We start from the raw sequence: 23,513 nt of genomic DNA, 5'->3' as shown, positions 1-23,513 counted from the left end.
CTTAATTTGATATTTTAGCCTTGGGTGTTCTTCAATGAATTTGTGCTATACCTCCTCCAAGCTAATATTTTCTTCTTGATGTAAGACACCTAGAACTAAATGTAATACTGAAAAAAATCCAGAAATTGCTGGAAGAGCTCAGCATGTTTAGCAGCATCTGTGTAGAGAAATCAAAATTAATAATTTGGGTTCAGTGACCCTTCTCCAGAAGATCCTTCCATTCTGAAGAAGGGTCACTGAACCCAAAATATTAACTTTGATTACACTCCATAGATGCTGCCAGACCTGCTGAGATTTTCCAGCAATTTCTGCTTTTGTTTCAGATTTCCAGATCCACAGTTCTTTTCTTTTGTAACACTTAACACAGATTAACTCCTCTCAGTAGCTCCCTCCAGGATGGACTGCATGACCATCTGACTACTACTTATGCTAAGACCACCATAGCGGCATACAAAACCACTCAAACGATAGAAGTTTAAATTAGCATGAGGTACGTCTCCATCAAAAGGAGGCATGGAATACAGAATTGACTGACCCAGAGAAGACAGGATGGTTGTAGATGGAAAGTATTCAGCCAGGATTTTGGTGACTGGTGGTGTTCCACAGGGATCTGTTTTGGGACCCCTGCTGTTTGTGATTTTTATAAATGACTTGGATGAAGAAGTGGAAGGGTGGGTTAGTGAGTTTGCCGAAGACGCGAAGGTTGGTAGAGTTGTGGATAATGTGGAGGGTTGTTGTAGGTTACAACTGGACATTGACAGGATGCAGAACTGGGCTGAGTGGTCGCAGTTGGAGTTCAATCTGGAAAAGTGTGAAGTGATTCATTTTGAATAGTCAAATTTGAATACAGATTGCAGGGTTAAAGGCTGGATTCTTGGCAGTGTGGAGGAACAGGGGGATATTGGGGTCCATGTCTGTGGATCCCTCAAAGTTGCCACACAAGTTGATAGGATTGTTAAGAAGGCATATGGTGTGTTGGCTTTCATCAGCGGGGGGATTGAGTTTAAGAGCCATGAGGTTATGCTACAGATGTATAAAACCCTGGTTAGACCACAGTTGGAATATCATGTTCAGTTCTAGTCGCTTCATTATAGCAAGGATGTGGAAGCTTTAGAGAGGGTGAGAGGAGATTTACCAGGATGCTGCCTGACTGGAGGACATGTCATATGAAGAAGGTTTGAGGGTGCCAGGACTTTTCTCATTGCAGTAAAGAAAGATGACAGATGACCTGATAGAGGTGTACAAGATTATGAGAGGCCTAAATAGAGTGAATAGTTAGAGACTTTTTCCCAGGGTGGAAATGGCTATCACAAGGGGACATAATTTTACAGTGATTGGAGGAAGGTTTAGGGGAGATGTCAGAGGTAGATTCTTTACACAGAGAGTGTTGAGCGCATGCAATGTACTGCCAGCAGTGGTAATAGAGTCAGATGCATTAGGGACATTTAAGTGACTCTTGGATAGGCACATGGATGATAGTAAAACGAAGGGTATGTCGGTTAGTTTGGTCTTAGCATAGGATAAAAGGTCAGCACAATAACAAGGACCTGTACTGTGCTGAACTATTCTGTGTTCTAAAATCGCAGTTTCTCCCACACGCAGAATTACTCAAAACTGACCAAATAAAAATTTAGATTAGATTTAGATTAGATTACAGTGTGGAAACAGGCCCTTCGGCTCAACAAGGCCACACCGACCCGCCGAAGCGAAACCCACCCATACCCCTACATTTACCCCTTACCTAACACTACGGGCAATTTAGTATGGCCAATTCACCTGACCCTGCACATCTTTGGATGGTGGGAGGAAACCGGAGCACCCGGAGGAAACCCACGCAGACACGGGGAGAACGTGCAAACTTCACACAGTCAGTCGCCTGAGGGGGGAATTGAACCTGGGTCTCTGGCGCTGTGAGGCAGCAGTGCTAACCACTGTGCCACCGTGCCGCCCACGATGCTGGCTTTTCATTTAAAACAAAAAATCTTCTGGATTTTTCTCGTGGCCCTGTCCTTACAATCGTGATTCTGTATTTAAATTATGGATTGCTCATGATGTTATTGCCCCTGTATCCAAAACAGTGTATATCATGAGTGCCAGAAGGTCCAGCAGGAAATCAGACATTGCATATTGGGGAACTTTCAATTTTGGAAAGGTCTTCAATTCATAATATTACTTACATTTATGTTACAAAAATCCATTCAGAAAATACAGAACGCACAGTGGGTCACTTTTGTTTTAATAAAGACTCAAAAAAATTTCACATCATCTTCAGAAAAAATGTTCTTAGGTTTTCAGGTGCAGCAAGAAACTAAACTATCAGTTTTGAAGAAGGTCTGAAACAAATACATTTTGGGATTCTTGGATTTAGGAGTTGGTTGTGAACAGTATTGTGGTGGGAACTCATTCAAATAAGGCTGTGGGTAAATGCAAAAAGAATTTTAAAAATGCACATTATTAGAAGTGTAACATGTTTGTGTTGAGAAAGCTACAACGTCTTGAACATGTGTTAGCACCCTTTAAGTGCAAATGTGAAGACACTTCCAAGCCTTTATTTCTGTTTGGACTTGGTGCAGAAAAAGGCACTTAATGCTGCATTCCTAATTGTTCTCATTCTGTGAATACAAATACGATATAGTGCCGTTTTAAAATGGCCATTGCTGGTGGATTTCAAAGTGATGAAGCATGATGATATTGTGAAAGGAAGTTGTAACAGCTATGAAGTTTACTTTCAAAACTGCTTCAGCTTGAAGCTTGAATATTGGTCAGTAGAAAGAAGGAAGAGAGAAATTTATAAACCCAAATGTGTTTACCAACCTAAACTCTTTTCTTTGTATAAAATAAAATTTATAATTAAAAGATTGCAGTCATTCCTCCGTATCTGCAAGGGTTCTGTTCCTAAGAACTCCTGCAAATGATTAAATTCATGAGTGCAGAGATTGTTTAAAAATACGTCAAAAATCACATGCATGTTTTTTGTCCATAGATGTTGACTTTTGTTGAGACTTAGTTTTTAGTGCAGATAGGCGAATTTGTGATTTCCTACATAGGATTTTCTATAATTAACTTTTTTCTTTGTAGAATACGCCTTGAAGAGCTACGAATGTTTTTAGAAAATGAAACTTGGGAACTATGTCCTGTGAAATCAAACTTCAGTATTTTGCAATTGCATGTAAGTGATTGATTAGAAATGGAGTTTGGGAAGCCTCCTTTAATCCTCAAAGGAATTCTTCCTTCAGCTTCTGCCATTTTAATTGTCATTTAATTGCTGATCTTTGTCTCCTATCTACTCTGCTTCAAATTCTGTTTTGATTTTTTTTTCCCCACTGATTCTTTGGATCTGGTCTTAATCCTTCCTCTCTGTCACAAGTCTCAATCACTGTGTGTCACTATGTATCACTGTACACTACCACTGACATCAACCCTTGGCAAACCCACTTTGTGCCTTCCTCCGTTTTAAAAGAAATTGGAACTCACAAACAATTTCTTGATTCCTGCAACTCAGGTAATTTGTGTCCATGCTGTGATTTCCCTTTGACTTCACAGGCTGTACTTCAGCTGACAAGCATGTTATCTATCAGTTTATTGAATGCCTTTTTGGAAGTCCTTGTACACTATATCGACTTCATTACCCATATCAAACCTTTCCATGCCTCATCAAAAAAACTGAATCTAGCAAGTTGAATAAATTTATCCTTAACAAATCCATGCAGGATTTCCTTTGTCCAAGTAAATTGTTTGTCCTCAATTATACTGTCCAAATATTTTCCAGCTAATGACATTAAACTAATTGTTCAGTAGTTGTTAAGCTTATCCTGTAATAAAAGTACATAGTACATGATTTTCATTTTGGAACTTGGGTTCTAAAATAGAAGTAAATGTGTACTTGGGTTTCAGTTCTTAGTTCTGTGAAGATGGCTTTTTAAGGGTCAGAAACTTATTTCTTTTAGCACTGGGTCAAAACAGCCATTTTAATAAATCAAATGATTTAAGCTAAATGAATCAGTAAGCCACCTGGTGAGGTAATGACTGAAGTTTTATGAAGTTGAGCATTTACAATTTACAAAAAAAACCGTACAATCAGATGTGCTGATTTAGCAGCCTCCAAATAGTCCTTGCGGAAAAATACAATCAATTAGCTGGTGCCTGTGTCTTGGAGAATAATTTGGTAAAGTGCCGAAACGTGACACTAGCAATTGCTTGTTGAGTAAAGAATTAGAGGGATGGAAGGAGCGACACTTCACTCGGGTTAAGTGTCAGTGAAGAATCTTGCTGGATAAAAAGTTGAATCTTTGTTTTTGCTGTTCATGGTGACACCTTTCCAACTTTGTCCAAATATATTTTATCTACTATGTATTAAATTTATGTTCTTTTGTTAACATAAGACCATAAGACATAGGAGTGGAAGTAAGGCCATTCGGCCCATCAAGTCCACTCCGCCATTCAATCATGGCTGATGCGCATTTCAGCTCCACTTACCAGCGTTCTCCCCGTAGCCCTTAATTCCTCTAGACAACAAGAATCTATCAATCTCGGCCTTGAAGACATTTAGCGTCCCGGCTTCCACTGCACTCCGTGGCAATGAATATAAGACCATAGTATATTGGTAGCCTTGTGTGAATATGTGTAATGATTGACCACCACAATAATCAAGTGCAAAAAAAAAAACTATGGTCATCAATTCAGGTTTTACTCTGGGATTTCACATGTCCAGTATTGCTGTCAGCTGTAAGAATCTGGTGCCCTTTTTAGAGCCAAAGTATAACATTTGCAATTTTCCTGTGCCATCCCTGTACCTAAGATAGATTATGTCTGGTGTCTTTGTAGTTTCCAATATCACTTTCCTCATTATCCTTGGATGCATCACTTCCAGTTTGGTGATTTATTAACTTGTTAGGTACTACAATCCTATCTAATAGTGTCTCCATCTTAATTTTTCGCTCATGCAGTCTTTCAACCATTTCTTCCTTCACTGTAACTTGGGCAACATCATCTTTCTTGTTAAAGGCTCCAGTTGGTAGCTTCTTTCCTCCCTTTGTCAATTGACTTCATGTTCTTCAGTGTGCCCCATTGTTCCTTTTACTAACTTTTTATTATTTGGAAGATTATAGAAAACCTTTGGATTCTGCTTTATGTTAGCAGCAAGTCTCTTTTCAAATTTTGTTTGCTTCTCTGTTTTTGTTTTGTTTTTACCTTTCCCCTGAACCTTTGATAGAAAGACTGTTTTCACTTGTATTAGCATCTGACATCAGTGATCTGCTTTGGGTATCCACTCATTGATAATACAGGAAACTCTATTTCACTATGCTGCTTTCCCCAATCCTGGATTGTACTGAAACTGTCTCCTCTGTAAAGGCAGAAAATTATTCCATAACAGTTTAGTTATTTCAGCACATTGTGCATATGAAAATCACAATTGAAATGATTGGCTCCAAGCTTCCTTGTTGATTTGAGGTTTTACGGGTTACTTTGTAATGTAAGCCCTTTGTTACTGCCCACTAAGATCTTAGTTCAAAGATACTCCTTGTCTACAGCCCACCTGGTCTCAACACATTATTCTTTTTAACTGTCTTCAATATTTGTTTCATCTTTATCAATAATTACACTTGCCCTGAAGATTCCCCCCTCCTGAAGTATGAAAGTAGTCAGTAATTTAATTTGAAGTCGATGACATTTTATGAGCAATATGATCAGGATGTGTACCTTTTCTCAGTAATTGAATACTATTGCATCATTGAAAAGTCATGCTTTTTTGTTTCCTTTTTTTAGATGTAGTTATAGTTTTCAAATACACTACAATCATTCTTTCAAAGTTTATTCTTGACTGACTTAGCAAACAATCTTCCTGTCTTTACACAGACTTTATGGGGCACTCTTATTATGATGTTAACTCTCCTATTGTCACATGGATGTGTTTTTCTGCTTCTGCTTTTATCCAGGAATACCTGGATGGTGCATTTAAAATACATCACTCTTCTATTAGCTGTTTCTTCATGATTTCAAAGCCTGTTTTTCTAAAAGAACAATTACAATTATACTGTCTTTATCAGATTGAAACGGTGATTTTAGTACTTTATTCCCTCTTAGATCAGATGAGGTTTGGGTTCCTTTGTTTAAAACTTATTCAGATGTGCATGGGAGATGATTATACCAAAAAAATGGGTATTACAAGAATAAAGTTTTTGTACTTTTCTTTAAAGATAAGCTTCTAATGAATTATTTTACAAATAATTTCCAATCAAAAGGTTCCACACTTAGTCGTTCATGTCTCTGTCCAACCAGATTCATGTAGTGTACATACCAGTTTAGTGCACATGACTATATTATCCAATCATATTTAAACTAATACACATGATTACATTGTCCAGTCATTTCGTACCATTCACATCTTCTAGCCGTAAGTTCATATTCTAACTGTTGGTATGTACATGTGATTGCCAGAAAACTTATACTGATTATTTTTGCCTTTTCACCATTTTAAGAAGGTAGTCTAGACACTAACTTTTTTTCTTATTTTAAAGGTAGATGCGAAGAGCCTGTTCCAAATTCGACTGGTCAGACTTATTGGCAGTAAACAAAATACAATTTATTTAAATACTATACTTAAAATGCAAACAAAAGAATGAGGAATTTAGAATAACTTAACCACTGGAAAACTTAACTGAATAATAGATATAGTATCTATCACTAATTACCTGTTCCAATATTGAAAGATCCCATAAACATGCCTCTTCACAAAAAAGGTATATTAAGACACAGATTCTTAATGCAGTTCTCCAAACCAAGAGGAAAGAAAATGGAGAGATTTCAGAGGAAGCAGTAGCTTGGAATCATTCACTGAAGCTCCAACTCTTCTGAGACCCCAAACAGCTTCTGACTGCTGAAGCTAAAAGAGGACTAGAAAGCCTGGTGTGTGTGTGTGAGCTGGCCACGCCCATTCAGGTTGTTTCCATTGTTCCAACCTTTTGCGAAAAAAAAACCCAAAGGCGCCTCATGTTTACTCCAGTGCTTCTATTGGATTGCTCGGTACCTCTGTCTTTACAATCTCTCTTCAATATAAAACCAAGACAAAATAACCTTTTAAAGTGACAGTATCATCACACTGCCAATGCAACAAGTTACTATAAGTTTTGTTTCATTGATCATATATCCTGTGGAATTGTGTCCTTATTTATTTGCTTTGATCGAAGTGCGATGCTTTTGCTGTCATTGACCTAAATTCTATTCCATTCTCATGATTTTAATGCAAATCTGTTGCTTCTAGGAGTTTAAATTTATGCGGCAGTCACGTTCCCCTTCTATGTCACCCAGCAAGCAATATACAACAACGCCAGCCACAACGGGATCTCTATTTGACCAGTATCAAAATGGTGGAAATCCGTTTGAACACCAGGCAGACATCAAAGATGATGAATCAGAAGATGTTCTTGCTGCTAATGGGGTATGACCATGTCCATTTACTGTTATAAAAGTTTATTTCCTACTTCAAACAGAATTACTGTTTTCACTTTTTTGGTTAGTGATTAAATGTAAGTAGTTTTGTTCCTAGTACTGGGATGGTCAACGGTCAGAATCATCAAATCTATTCTTACACCATTTAGCAGAGAGTGCTTTTATCTCACGAGTCAATCTCGAGTTGAACATAATTCCCACAGATGAATGGTACATTTAAGTTACAGCCTGTGGAATATTGTTTGAATTTTTGTTGGTTTCATTGCTTTCTCTTGCATGGATAACATTGATTTCATTACAATCTCTGTAAGGATCAATAATTTAAAAAAGAATTAAACCCCTAAAGGATGACTGGACAAGACTTTACCTTCTAAGGCTGTTACTGTAACAATACACAAAAACATTACAGGTTAAATATCTCTGGAAGCAGCATCAAATTTAAACCATATTACAGAACATTCCACTTTTTTTAGTTCAATTGGAAGCATATTTCACACAATACTTTTGTCAGTCCAAGGTGATTCATAGCTCCAAATTTACCTCTCTTCCTTTTTCATCCTCTGAACTTTTGATCACAGCTGTTTTTCACAGCGAGGTGTTTTTGTAGATTTTTCTTCCTGTACAAACCTGGTAAATCATCCTGCCTTGTTTTAACTCCTCATGAATTTTGGTAAATTCAAACCAAGCATGAGCTTCAATCCAGAGTACTGTCTCATTTAGCCACAGTGTCTTCTAGCTTACAGATGCTCTTGCCAACCAGATTCTGGGAGATTAATCTTGACTGAGTATTTTCAGGAAGAACTAGATTCTGCTTGCTCCAGATCCATCTCTGTGGAAATGTAAATCAGAAAGGCCTTGTATCGAGACAAAAATGTCAAATAGCTATCCTTAAGACCCCAGTTGTTTTTTTGAATAGAAGACAGTTTAAAACAGAACTGCTTACGATTCTACATATGTAACATTTTTCAGTCTTCACAATCTATCCATTTAGCACTCAAGCTGCTGCTATCATCTCTAAGTATAAGCCCATTACAGCTTCTTCCCAGGGATATCTGGGCCACCTTTAATCTCTGAACAATCTCCCAATCCTGCTGCCAAGAAATCTTCATGAAATGTCATGTGACCCTCTTCGGTTACCTTAAATTGAAAAGGCAGTCTTAAAATGTTAAAACTCGAGCACCTCAAAATTTCCAAGTACAGCATGTGTATGAAATAATTGTTAGTTTAACCAGCATATTCTAATTGATATTTCATTAGCTGAATTACAAGTTCAAAGTAATTAAACTGAGAATTGTTTTTGTCAACAGTATGAATCTGATGAGTTGGAGAAAAGTGTTTATCAAGACTATGATAGTGACAGTGATGTTCCAGAAGAGCTTAAAAGAGACTATGTGGATGAGCAAACTGGTGACATTCCTGTGAAAAGGTAATGTGCTGAAAATGTTTTAATTGGATGGTCATAGGTATTGTGCATTTCACACACTGGTCTTAATTAAGGTCTATGGAATGTTTTTGCATAGTTTGCCAGCATGTATTGTTGAATATTTGTATTATTTACACCACTGCACTTCCACTTTTTTTATGGGTGGTGTTACAAATCAGGTAATCTAATACTTTTGTCTAACACTGGCAGCATAATAACCAGATTAATCTATTAAAATGATCTGGTAAGCAAAAGCCAGCATGTATGCAAGCTGTCAGTCAGATATGATGTGGTGGTGTCGGTGTTGGACTGGGGTGGGCAAAGTCAAAAATCATGTGACACCGGGTTATAGTCCAATAGGATTATTTTAAACCCCAAGCTTTCAGAGCCCCTGCTTCTTCCTCAGGCCGCTAGTGCGAGAGAACACATTAGACGCAGAATTTATAAGTGAAAGATCAAAGGGTCATACAACTTAAGCAAATGTATTGAACAAACCTAGCTGGCTACTAAGTCTTTAATTAGATAGAATGGAGGTGCAGGTTTTGATTGATTAATAAGTAAATCCCAGAATTTCTTTCAAGTTCCAGCCCCAAGATAACTTAAGGTTTTGTCAGAATAAATAGGACATCTCAAGTCAGACTATGCATTTTAGGTGTGAGGCCATGTTTCAAGTCTGATTGTATCTCAACTTGGAGTCAGACTAGTTTTATTTCCAAAGTAGGAATTTACAAAATGCCACATCGACTGACTGTGTACAGATTGTGTGCTTTTTGAACAAAATAGGATGTACCTGCAAATACAAATCTGCAAATGCAGGTTCACCTTTCACTTTCAATAAACCTGTTGGACTATAACCCAGTGTTGTGATTTTTGAGTCAGTCAGAGAAGAAGACTTAGGGCTTGCAATTCTCCTTCTTTACGTTATAATACACAAAAGGTCACGTACAGTTGCCACCATGTTCTGTATATCCAAACTGTCAGGTCATATTGTCGAGGATATGATTAAGTCAGGTTTAGTTACACATAAGACATCACAGACTAAAATGTGAAAAGATTATCACAGTAGACACCCTTATGGAGTGATGGCATTTGTGTTCTGTTGAAGATCTGGACCCCTGGTGGTTCTCGGTTCCACGATCAGTCAATAAAGACTTGCAATCGGTCTGGTCTTTTAAGACTTCACTCTTTATTTCTTCATACGACCGGGCACAGAGCATGCAGAAACACAGAGGTTATACACCTCAATGTTCCTCAGAGGAGCTGCGCTGCGCACATGACTTAAAGACATTTTTATATATTTCTTAAAGAAAGGTACAGGCTATGATCCCATAGTACATTCAGACAATTATCAATTAATACACGATATTGCTTTATTTGACAGTTACTTGGTCCAGTGATATTTCCTGGGAACCAACTTTGTTTTCCAGCACTCAGGCCACCCTTGTCTCACTAACCGAGCCATTGCACCTGCATCTGAAGGTCAGTTAGGATGGCCAGTAATGTCTTATCCAGTCTAGTTATTTCTATGCTATAAGGGAAGCATTGTCTGCTTATCTCCATTGAAGCAGACTGTAGTTAGTCAATTATGCAGCTACAGCAGAATTAAAAACCGTTTTATGCAGCTTTTAGCAGGATTGTGCATTTGCAGGCTAGAAGCTATTTTGTCATATTTTTTGCATTGAAAAGCCATTTATTGCCACATAGGTTATTAAGAACATCTGGTAAGTGGTTGTTCCTGACAACTGGTTACCTCAGCCTGTATTCAGGTGTCAGATCCTCATTGTAAAGGATAAAATCAAATTAATTTTTGTGGAATATGTTTCTTAGTTAGCTTACTATATCAATGGTTCTCAAACTGAAGTTTGGAGAGAACTTCCATCGGGTTTTCATTACAGGGCCTGCTGACAGATTGGAAAGATGGACAACAGCCCAAGGTGCCATTTTCAAGATTAAATGAGTGAACAGCAACTAGAAAAGTTCTGTGCTTCCCTCGTGCCTCTCATATCCCTCTGCATCTTTAGTGTTCACTCCGCAGGCTCATGCCCTCTCAATTATGCTCTTGTAAAGAATAGACTGTGCAGTGAGGAGCATGTATAGCCCACTGACTAATGTTTATAAAAAAAAAGTACCAAGCATTAATAAAGCAGTCTTTGTATGCAGAATTTCCATAAGTTTATGTAGTCAAGGACCCTTAGAAACTAAAGTTCAACCTCCCATACATGTTAAAGGAAAGGCTCTGGAATTTGTGGAGCACCATCCATACCTGGGCATCTCTCTCTGTTAAAAGACAACCATTGACATAGAGAATCATCACTGGATCAGATGTACCAGATCAGCCTTGTGCAACCTATGCCACAGTGTGTTTGGCAATGGTGATTTTTGAAAGACAGCAGAAATCATAGTGTAGAGACCAATTATCAGCACCACTCGCTATACTGCAGTGAGACCAAGCTGTATATCAGTCTCACAAAAGATCAATATCGAAATTAACAGAATTGTTATGGTGCAGAAGGAGGCCATTTGCCCTTTGTACCTGCACTGTATTTTGCCACATCCTCTGAATATGATGGGAGGGTAGTTGAGCAAATGCTCATGTCTGTCATGAAACCAGTTCCACAAGCATTCAGGTAAACCTCCTGCAAAATAAACTACAGTGGGCTGGAGTATGTGTTTCAATGGCTGAATAGCATTGCTGCCTCCAAGTTTTGTTCTCTCAACTTTGAAATGGCCAGCGTTGCACAGGAAGAAAAAGAGAGTGCTTCCAAACACGCTGAAGTGCAGCAGTATTGACGTTACTGTTGTATGGAGTTTGTTACCAAGTATTTACAGTGGTGAAAACATTGATCAAACTGAATCATGCTCGAGACCAAACACTGTAATGATACGGAAGAGTGGTGACCAAGAAGGAAAGAAAAGTAAGAAAGCACTGCCCCGTGCCAAGTGTCTGGGTAAAGAATTGCCTTTCTCAGTCACACTAAGACTCGTGGGAGAAAATTGCAAGCCTGAGTAGATATAGTCTTTGAATTGAGGGACAGCCAATAATGATTGAGGTACGATAATTTTTGAATTCATGACAATGAAAAGGGGTTTGTCAGCAAAAAGGATTTGAACATCCGTGGTTTACACAGTAAAACCTTTGAGGAACCAGTCACTGACTTTCCAATAATGCAATGTTGTATGTGGATCACGAGATTGCTTTGTCAACTGCTGGGGGCCTCTGCTGGGTTAGGGTTGGGAGTGAATTTTAAACCAACCAGGGATGGCCTGAAACAAGTCATTTTTTTGCCACTGGAAATTGAATTACAAACTCCAATAAGCAGGCCTGCATTTAACTGAGAAGTCAGCTGGGGCAGAATATTTTTGAATGAGCACTACATTGAAACAGGGTTAATTAATAATCTATGATAAAGATACAATAATCTATGAAAGCTACAACTTTTATGTCCAGTCCCCAATAAAAAGGGTTATTCTCTTTCACTCTTGCTTTTCCACTAGTATATATCCCTAATTTCTAGTTTCAAAAGATCAAGGGGCTCAGATTTGAATGAATATGTTAAACCACTTGACTGTCAATCAACTGCCAAATCTAGCTTGACCATACGCAATGTTATTGGGGTCTTGCTGTTATTTGCTAAAGCTGCTCATGAATTCAGGATCATCCTGGAATGCAAAGGCAATGCCCAGCTTCTTTGCCGAGTTGCAAACCGTTTTCTGAAACTCCTGTCCATTCTCCCCAAACAATAAGTGCAAGTTGCTCATTGATCTGGTCACAAATTTCAAGACCACCTGATTAGCTGTCTCCCTCCCTTCCCCTCACCTATCAGTCTAAAATTCCTAAGAACCTCTCCCTTTCCTTGCACAGAGCTCCCCTCTTCAGGTTTCTTTCCTAGGCCCTTTTCAAGTTCATCTTGTGCATGAAACCCATTTCCTGCTCCCTCTGCTGTTAGTTTACTTTCTTACGGAGGATGTTTTTAATTTGCAGGCTCTGGATATCCCTGGCTGCCCTGCATCTACAGATGTGTAGCACACAGCAGCAGCAATAATCTGAGAGCTATCGTCAGGTCTTTCCTTAATTCAATGGCTCTTGAAGGATCCACAGCTAAAATGTGCACTACTTGTTTTTTCAAAGTTGCAAAACTCTTTTAGTATTTTAGCCATATAGCAGTCCTGCTTCCATTTCAGTTTATAGTCTGAAAGCAAACACAGTTCCTTACAATACAGTTTGTCCTGATTTAGCTTATCTGGTACTGAAACCTTTCTTCATTCTTTTGTTATCTCTAGACTTTACTATTCCAAAACTTGGGACTTCTTGTAGCATTAAGATGTTATAAAATCCCAAAACAAAATAAAGAATTATGGATGCTGGAGATGTGAAACAAACAAAACAGAAATGCCAGAGAAACTGAGCAGGTCTGGCAGTATCTGTGGAGAAAAAAAACAGTTAATGTTTCCAGTCCAGTGATGAAGGGTCACACGACTAGAAATGTTAAATCTGTTTTTCTCTCCACCAATGTTCCAGCACTTTTTAATTTTGTTTGGTTTAAAACCTTAAAATTTGTCATCTCACTACTGTGCTTAACATTGTAATCCAGTTTGTTGCCTGTCCAGCTTCCAGCCTCTCTCAAAGCTGAAGTTGGGTGGATTTGGTCAATAGACAATAGGTGCAGGAGTAGGCCATTTTGTCCTTCGAGCCAGCACCACTATTCATTATGATCATGGCTGATCATCCTCAATCAGTATCCTGTTCCTGCCTTATCCCCATAACTCTTGATTCCACTATCCTTAAGAACTCTATCCAACTCTTTCTTGAAAGTATCCAGAGACTTGGCCTCCACAGCCTTCTGGGGTAGAGCATTCCATACACCCACCACTCTGGGTGAAGAAATTTCTCCTCATCTCTGTCCTAAATGGCCTACCCCTTATTTTTAAGCTGTGTCCTCTGGTTCTGGACTCACCCATCAGCGGAAACATGTTTCCTGCCTCCAAAGTGGCCAATCCTTTAATAATTTTATACGTCTCAATCAGATCCCCTCTCAGCCTTCTAAACTCAAGGGTATACAAGCCCAGTAGCTCCAATCTTTCAGCGTAAGATAGTCCCACCATTCCGGGAATTGACCTCATGAACCTACGCTGCACTCTCTCAATAGCCAGAATGTCTTTCCTTAAACCTGGAGACCAAAACTGCGCACAATATTCCAGTTGCGGTCTCACCAGGGCCCTGTTCAGATGCAGAAGGACCTCTTTGCTTCTATACTCAATCCCTCTTGTTATGAAGGCCAGCATGCTGTTAGATTTCTTCACTGCCTGCTGTACCTGCATGCTTGCTTTCATTGACTGATGTACAAGAACACTTAGATCTCGTTGTACTGCCCCTTTACCGAACTTGACTCCATCTAGGTAGTAATCTGCCTTCCTGTTCTTGCCACCAAAGTGGATAACCACACATTTATCCACATTAAACTGCATCTGCCATGCATCTGTCCACTCAGCTAACCTGTCCAGGTCACCCTGTATTCTCCTAACATCCTCCTCACATTTCACCCTGCCACCCAGCTTTGTGTCATCAGCAAATTTGCTAATATTTTTAATACCTTCATCTATATCATTAATGTACATTGTAAAAAGCTGTGGTCCCAGCACTGATCCCTGCGGCACAACCACTGGTCACCGTCTGCCATTCCGAAAGGGATCCCTGAGATTTAATCCCACACCCAACCAAAACCTGCCCATTTTGCTTCAGGTAAAATTAAGTGTTGGGCCCAGATTTATGCTGAGTCATGAAGTATCTGTGAAGCTTTAAAAATGGTAGATAAAGCCTAGAATTTCCTTCCCTCCTTTTCTGGTTGAAACCACATTGAGATGTGTTGGAGTTGCAGGGTGTGGAAGAGAAATGGGGCAGGGCATGTCACACAAGAGAAATCTAAACTCAATACTCTATTCCATGTTGAGGGGCGGAAGTCTAAAAATGAATGAGACAGCTAAGGCAAGATCCCGGAGGGCCAAGCTGAGCCTTTTAAACAACCTGTCTTGGCATCCAGAAAACACTGTCCCTCCCCCACCCCACCCTGACTGAAGATCACTCTGTTATGATGAGCTGCGAAACTTCCTGATTTACAATACCTGCCTCGGGAATGAAAACTTGTGTCTTAGTGCCTGATTAGGATGGTGCAGTTTTGTTTAGAAACAAATATGCTTCCTAGCCTTTCAAAGGTAATCACTGTTGCATCTGGAAATCAACTCTACATGTTGGCAAAATTGCAAAGCAAAGAATCTACCAATAATTTGGAAGCAACTTGATTCTGGTCTCCACTTCTAATGTTAACTGTGAAATATTGTTCAGAACTTAAATTGTAAAGACTTGTATGTTTAAAGTGATGCAAGAAAACTTTATACAGAATCCTTCAAAAATCTAATGACTTTTTTAACATAACCATTTGCAATGGCATTATAATATGTATCTATTGATCAAAGCTTATTGTAGCTTTTTGTATTAACTCTGTCTCATTTGAGAGGTAATTGTCAATATAAGTACTGATGTACACTATTAGCCTGATAATGCCACATATCTAACAGCTGGTTTTGCAACCAGCGCATTCAATCAGATTTTCGATTAAACTTCTCATTAGACCTATGGTAATTAGATTTCTCTTTTTAATTAGCATCTCAAAAGAAACCCTGAAAGGTAGGAAGAGGTCGGACTACTATCTGAACAAGGGCAATACACTCATTTTAACAAACACTACTCTGAATGTAATAAGGCTTGTTGGTGAGTATGAAAGCTTTGAGATTAAATTAATTTTATTGGTAATTAATGTAATTGACAGACAATGGTGCCCTGTCCCCACAGCACTTTACACACATCCGTACACTACACAGCCTAGTCCAGCCTACCTTGGCAACTTGCCTTAGCTGTGGATTCTTTCCTGTGCTCTCCAGTCCTCAATGTAATTTTCTGTGCCTTTCTTTTTGTACTCCCCTAGCCCACTTCACTGTTTATGGCAAAGCCTTAGGTATCAGGGGCGTCTGAATCCTTGTCCAGCCCATTCTCCTCTTTCTGAAAGTTTTCTCAACACCAAACTAATGGGTCAAATCTTTGATTTGTTTTTTTAAACTTCTTAATATCTTGATTCAGTCTGCAAATTTGTCCAGTCCTTTCTTCTTTTGTAAAGTCTCTGTGGGTGTTTTCATCTTGCAGGTTCAGAGTTATCAATTTCTAATATTCAAGATTTGCTGTTCTAGATAAGACAAGCAATTAATACCATCTAGGTGCTTTTGGTTGAGTTAGGCGCAAAATAACTTGGTGAAACTGGAAGCTGAACTTGAAATGTGTATTAGTTCCTTGTTTTCTAGCATTACCTTCCAGTAATTATTTCTTACACTTCTTCAGAGGGTTATATTTTATTTATAATGAATTCTGATATGGTTAAATGTTTGTTTTAAACAACATGCAGATGATGAAAATGTTGATGATCCTGTGAGCTCCAGTGATCTAATGGTTGCCTCATCAGAATTCTATGTAGACATTAAAATGATCTATTAATCATCAGTAATGTAATATATTTAACAGCAAAATACAGCAGATGTTGAAAATCTGAAACAAGCACAATGCTGGAGGAACAATATCTGAGAGAAATGTTTCGAGTCTAGTGTGACTTTTCAGACTCTGGGGTGTGAACCTGTAACTAGTGGAATGCCACAGGGATGGTGCTGAGGCCATAATTATTTACAATATATATTAATAACTTGGATGACAAAATTGAATGTACAATAGCCAAGTTTATGAATGCTACAAAAATAGGTAGGAAGGCAAGAGATGAGGAGAACACAAAGGGAAGCAAACAGGTTAATAGGCAAAAAACTTTTCAGATGGAATATAATGTGGGAACGTGTGAGGTTGCAATTTGGCAGGAAGAATAGTGGAGCTGAATATTATTTAAATGGCGAAGTACTTTAGAAAGCAACAGGACAGAGGACTTTGGGAGTATCGTGCATGAAAAGCTAGCATCCAAGTTCAGCAGGCAATTGGAAGGCAAATGGAATGTTGGCCTTTATTTCAGAGATATTCAGAGTATAACAGTAGAGAAGTTTAGCCAAAATTACACAAGGTACCAGTTAGTACACAGCTGGAATACTATGAACAACTTTGGGCCCCTTATCCAAGGAAAATGTAATGACATTGGAGTCCAGGCCAGAGAAGGTTCTACTAGATTGACACTCCAGGTATGGAGGGACTGTCTTATAATGACAGATTGAATGCATTGGGCCTAAACTCATTGAAATTCAGAAGAATGAGAGGCAACCTTACTTGAACAGACAAGATTCTTAGAGAACATGACAGAGTAGATCTGGAAAAGTTGTTTCCCTTGTGGAAGACTCTGGGACCAGTGAACATAATCTCAGAATAAAGGGTTGCCCATTTAAGACACAGATAAGGAAGATCTTCTCTCAAAGCATAGTGAATCTGTGGAATTATTTACTGCAGAGGGCTGTAAGGCTTGGCCATTAAGTATATTCAAGGCTAAGACAGATTTTTAATCAGTAAGGGAGTTGGGGGGGTTATGCAGAAAAGACAGGAAAGTGGAGTTGAGGGTTATCAGATCAGCCATAATCTCATTGAATTGTGGTGCAGACTGCCGGGCTGAATGGCTTACTTCTCCTACATTGTGTGGTCTTACGGTCATCTGAAGTGAGGCTTAAATCAATAAGCTGATGTTTCAGATGAGAGTGCAACCACTGAGTGATAATTGATGGCTTATCGTAGAAGAATATCAGGATGATCATTACATTGCAAATTTTAAATTGTTTCACTTTTCTTGTTGTGGTTCACATAATTATATTCGACATTTTAATGAATTCAGGGACTGAGGAGACCCATACAGCCCCTTAGCTTGCTCTGCTATTCAGTTAGTCCATGGTTTGACTTCTATATCAATTCCAGTGTTCTATCCCTATCCCCAAATCCTCTGATTCTCTTGGTACCTACAAATCTAACAATCTTGGTGTTGAATATACTGATTATCTGAGCTTCTGCAGTCCTGTGAATGAGAGAACTCTGAATGTTCACAACCCTCTGAGTAAATTAAATCTTTCACAACATTTCCTAACCTATTTGAAGAGATAAGCATCATCAATGAACCAATTTGTTCTCAAATTCAGAACTAAATTCTGTAGTATTGGGCATGATTGTGATTCATTACTGCTGTAGTGTGCAGCCTATAGTGTATTGTCTCAGCTTTCCCTATCCTCTGAGGAGATTACTTGGTGCAGTGACTGTTCTGCTTGGCATCCTAGAGAGTAGAGCATAGTGAACAATAATTTAGTTTATTCTGTTCATTGAGAACAGAATATTGGCTGGATCACCAGGAAATCTATTCTGTTTCAAAGATTGGGACTTAGACATAGTTCAGTTGCAGCCTGAAAAATACAGCATGCCCTGCAAATTGCCATTTTAGGTTAGAAAGTCAAGTTTTGACCTGGAATTTGAACTTGGAGTCTCTTAACTTGGGTAAAAAATACGAAAAGTGAGTAAATAATCATTGGCAAAAATTTGTAGTTAATTCATCTCTGCTGCTGATACTTTATTAAGTTGGTCATATCAGTGCGTCTTCATCAGAATGGTGGAAATTACTTCACTGCCGTTTAATCAACTTGTATAAATAATTAATATAAGGATGTAACAGAAGATCATCATCTGTTGTCTGGGCATGAACTTTGTTTCATGCAACAAAAGAGCAGTCGTTCGATTAGATTACATTACAATGTGGAAACAGGCCCTTCGGCCCAACAAGTCCACACCGACCCGCCGAAGCGCAACCCACCCATACCCCTACATTTGCCCCTTACCTAACACTGCGGGCAATTTAGCATGGCCAATTCACCTGACCTGCACATCTTTGGATTGTGGGAGGAAACCGGAGCGCCCGGAGGAAACCCACGCAGACACGGGGAGAACGTGCAAACTCCACGCAGTCAGTCGCCTGAGGCAGGAATTGAACCCGGGTCTCTGGCGCTGCGAGGCAGCAGTGCTAACCACTGTGCCACCGTGCCACCCACAAATGCTCAAATTCACTTAATTCCACTTGTAAAAAGTTGCCTTTGTGTCATAATATAAAGATTAGTTAGCCTGCTCCCATTCAGATTTTAAAAATTTCCAACTCAATAATTGAGTAATTTAATGATCTTAAATGAAACTAGTAAATTACTTATTTGGAATCAATGATGAAATGTCAAATGTAGCTCATTAGCATCTTCAGTATCAATTCCCTCACACTCAACATTTTACTGGCAAGAATGTACTAAGCTTACCACATTCAGCAAAGTAGTACACTTTCCCCCAAATACGTTCTGGAAAACTGGTCCAAAGATCATTTGCAATGAAGATTCTCGCAACCAGCTATTTTAAAGGTGGTTTTTGTTCAGTGCAGCGCAATTGTCTCAATTGATTAATGCTGCGGGAGATTCATTCTGTTATTTCAAGATAACCAATCTTCTGTTGGAAAGTAAGACTGAGTGGGTAGCAAGTTATTTATGGCAGAGTAAGCATGATCTTGATACTTTAGAAAATTTGCAAACATAGATTCCACCAAAGGTAGTTTGATTTGATCATTTCAAATCTATAGCCAAAGGGTACAAGTTGTGTGTTTAGAATGCTAACTGCCCTTCACCTGAATCCAGTTAATGCTCAGAAAACTAAGTACCAGGCTGACTCAATTCTTTTGCTTTTGTACATTGCATGTGATCTTAAACTATAAATTTTCAAAAAAGGGCATGGTTACCATTAAACAAAAACTTAATTGCACCAGCCCCAAAATACTATAGCTGAAAGAGCAGTTCAAAGTCATAGAGTCAGAGAGATTAACAGCATGGAAACAGACCCTTCGGTCCAACCCGTCCATGCCGATCAGATATCCCAACCCAATCTAGTCCCACCTGCCAGCACCTGGCCCATTTCCCACCAAATCCTTCCTGTTCATATACCCATCCAAATGCCTCTTAAATGTTGCAATTGTACTGGCCTGCACCACTTCCTCTGGCAGCTCATTCCATACACGTACCACCCTCTGCGTGAAAATGTTGCCTATAGATCTATTTTATATCTTTCCCCTCTCACCCGAAACCTATGCCATCTAGTTCTGGATTTCCCCCACCCCAGGGAAAAGACTTTGTCTATTTATCCCATTCATCCCTCTCAAAGCATGGACTTTTGGACTGAGTCACTCACCTAACTCCCCAAAATTTGTTTAATATCTGCAAGACACCTGTCAGGAATATGATGAGATACTGTCCACTTGCTTGGATGAGTGCAATTCCAACAATACTCTGAGTTTGACACCATCCAGGACAAAGCAGCCCATTTGAATGGCACCTCATACACGACATTTAAATTTCACTCCCTTTACTATTGACACAGTGGCAGCATGTAGAAGATGCACTGCAGCAACTCAACAATGTCCCTTCCACAGCATCTTCCAAACCTCTGAGATGTACCACCCAGAAAGTGGAGGGTAGCAGTTGCATGGGAGTGCCTGCACCGCAAGTTTCGCCCAAACCATATACCACTCTGACTTGGAATTATATTGCCATTTTTTTCCTGTGGTTTGGTCAAAATCCTGGAACTCCCTTCCAAACAATTGCTGTATCTACTTCCCTGTGGACCCCAACAGTTAAGATGACAGCTAACTACCAATTCCTCAATTGCAATTAGGATCGGGCAACAAATTCTAGCTTAGCCAATAACATTCATATCCTGTGAAAGAACTTTGTTAGAAAAAATGAGTTCCATGATGCTAATTTGCACAAAAACAAGGGTACTATCCCTAGTAGTATGGCCAAAATAATCCTGAAGTAACATCATTAAAAAAAACAGATTAAGTGGTCATTTTCTCATTGCTGTTTGGGAAACTTGCTGTTCCAAAAATTAGTTGCCATATTCTCTATATTTCAAAAGCGACTACATTTTCTGAAATGCTTACTTAATTGGCAACAGTGGAACATTTTAGGTTATGATGAGCGCTTTACAAATGTATTTTATTCACATGAGGAAATTGGCAGAAGAGATCAGACAACAAGTAAGATTCATGTGGCACTTAGACATGATGTTTCAAGGTACTTCACAGAAGTGATGTAAGATAACATATTTTATTAACGACAAGAGGAAAATGAGGTCAGATGACCCAGATCTTTGACAAAGTACTATGTTTTAAGGAGTGTCTGAAAAGAGCATGGGCGGAGGTCACTTGGACATGTGATACCAAAGCATACATCTAAATACTACTAAAATATCTCGAGTATATCTTTTGCCACTACCACCCTTTCAGACAGTGAGCTCCAGATTTCCATGCGCCTTGGCATCACATGTCCACAAGGCACAGGCCAAGTGCTGGAAAATAAGATTATAATAAGTCCTTGCTTTTGACCAGCACAGATTGGCTGAGTAAAGAGACTTTTTCTTTCCAAGGAACTTTTATGATATTCCTGACATCTGCCCATGCTCTTTTCAGTCACTCCTTATAACATAGAATTTTGTCAAAGTTTTTTGGTCATCTGACCTAATCTTCCTCTTGTATCTCAATAAAAAATTGACCCTCATTGCCTCTGAATCTCCTGCCTGTTAGCTTAAATCTATGCTCCTTGGTCATTGATTGGACCACCAGGGGATAAAGTGTATTTCGCTATACCCTGTCTACATAATTCTGAATAATTCTACCCTCATAATTCTGAACATCTCAAATCAGGTTCCTCCTGAGTGTCCTCTGTTCCAAGAAAAGCGATCCCAGTTTATACAATCTTTCTCCATAGCTAAAACACTCCAGCCCAAGCAACATCCTGTTAAATCTCTTCTGCATCCCCTCAGTGCAATCACATCCCTCCATGTCAATAGTCCGACGAGGGAAGGGGCCATATTGGACCTGGTACTGGGGAACGAGCCAAGGCAAGTGGTAGAAGATGCGGTGGGGGATTTCTTTGGTAACAGTGACCACAATTCTGTAAGTTTTAGAATACTCGAAGATAAAGAAGAGAGTGGTCCTAAGGGAAGAGTACTAAACTGGGCCAAGGCTAATTATATCAAAATTAGGCAGGAGCTGGGAAATGTGGATTGGACACAGCTATTTGAAGGAAAGTCCACATTTGAAATGTGGGAGGCTTTCAAAGATAGGCTAACGGTAGTGCAGGATAGGCAGGTCCAGTTGAAGGCAAAGGATAGGAAGGGCCAGATTCATGAATCGTGGATGACAGGAGAAATTGTACGACTAGCCAAGAGGAAAAGGGAAGCATACATAAGGTCTAGGCAGCTAAGAACAGAATGGGCCCTGGAGGAATATCGGAAGAGTAGGATGAGTCTTAAACAAGGAATCAAGCGGGCTAAAAGGGGTCATGAAATGGCTTTAGCCAACAGAATTAAGGAAAATCCCAAAGCATTTTATTCTTATATAAGAAGCAAGCGGGTGACTAGAGAAAGGATTGGTCCACTAAAAGATAATGAAGGAAGGCTGTGTGCCGAACCTGAGAGAATGGGTGAGATTCTGAATGATTACTTAGCATCAGTGTTCACTGAGGAGAGGAACATGATGAATCTTGACGTTAGAGATAGAAGTTTGATTAGTCTGAATCACGTTGACATAAGTAGGGAAGATGTGTTGGATATGCTAGAGGTTATTAAGGTGGGCAAATCCCCAGGACTGGATGGAATCTATCCCAGATTGCTGAGGGAGGCGAGAGAGGAAATAGCTGGTGCCCTGACAGATATCTTTGTGGCATCCTTAAATAAGGTGAGGTGCCAGAGGAGTGGAAGGTTGCTCATGTTGTCCCCCTGTACAAGAAGGGTAGTAGGGATATTCTGGGTAACTACAGACCAGTGAGCCTGACATCAGTGGTAGGGAAGTTGCTGGAGAGGGCACTGAGAGATGGGATCTATTTATATTTAGAAAAGAATGAGCTTATCAGTGATAGGCAACATGGTTTTGTGCAGGGGAGATCGTGCCTTACCAACTTCGAGGAAGTGACCAAGTTGATAGATGAAGGAAAGGCTGTTGATGTCATATACATGGCCTTTAATAAGGCATTTGATAAGGTTCCCCATTGTAGACTAATGGAGAAAGTGAAGTCACATGGTGTGGTAGCTAGGTGGATAAAGAACTGGTTGAGCGACAAGAGACAGAGAGTAGTAGTTGAAGGAAGTTTCTCGAAATGGAGAAAGGTGACCAGTGGTGTTCCACAGGGGTCAGTGTTGGGGCCACTGTTGTTTGTAATAGAGTCTCAAAGATGTACAGCACGGAAACAGACCCTGCGGTCCAACCCGTCCATGCTGACCAGATATCCCAACCTAACCTAGTCCCACCTGCCAGCCCCTGGCCCATATCCCTCCAAACCCTTCCTGTTTATATACCCATCCAAATGCCTCCTAAATGTTGCAATTGTACCAGCCTCTACCACATCCTCTGGCAGCTCATTCCATGCATGTACCACCCTCTGCGTGAAAAAGTTGCCCCTTAGGTCTCTTTTATATCTTTCCCCTCTCACCCTAAATCTATGCCCTCTAGTTCTGGACTCCCCGACCCCAGGGAAAAGACTTTGCCTATTTATCCTATCCATGCCCCTCATAATTTTGTAAACCTCTATAAGGTCACCCCTCAGCCTCCGA

The 23,513-nt window shown here is 39.5% G+C and overlaps 1 protein-coding gene across 2 annotated transcripts in view; it reads left to right on the top strand.

The window, feature by feature from the left end:
* vps50 (VPS50 EARP/GARPII complex subunit) overlaps positions 1 to 23,513 on the top strand; it is a 182,923-nt gene that overhangs the window by 114,890 nt on the left and 44,520 nt on the right. For both annotated transcript variants that reach the window (XM_043689946.1, XM_043689947.1), the window contains exons 17-20: positions 3,079 to 3,169; positions 7,262 to 7,438; positions 8,757 to 8,875; positions 15,532 to 15,638. In XM_043689946.1, the coding sequence (XP_043545881.1) occupies positions 3,079 to 3,169; positions 7,262 to 7,438; positions 8,757 to 8,875; positions 15,532 to 15,638 (494 nt within the window). The remainder of the gene's footprint in view (positions 1 to 3,078; positions 3,170 to 7,261; positions 7,439 to 8,756; positions 8,876 to 15,531; positions 15,639 to 23,513) is intronic.

Source organism: Chiloscyllium plagiosum, chromosome 5, assembly GCF_004010195.1.
Source record: "Chiloscyllium plagiosum isolate BGI_BamShark_2017 chromosome 5, ASM401019v2, whole genome shotgun sequence".
NCBI classification, from domain to species: Eukaryota; Metazoa; Chordata; class Chondrichthyes; order Orectolobiformes; family Hemiscylliidae; genus Chiloscyllium; species Chiloscyllium plagiosum.
Note: the sequence above shows the minus strand (reverse complement) of the source record. Positions and strands in the feature narration are given on the sequence as shown.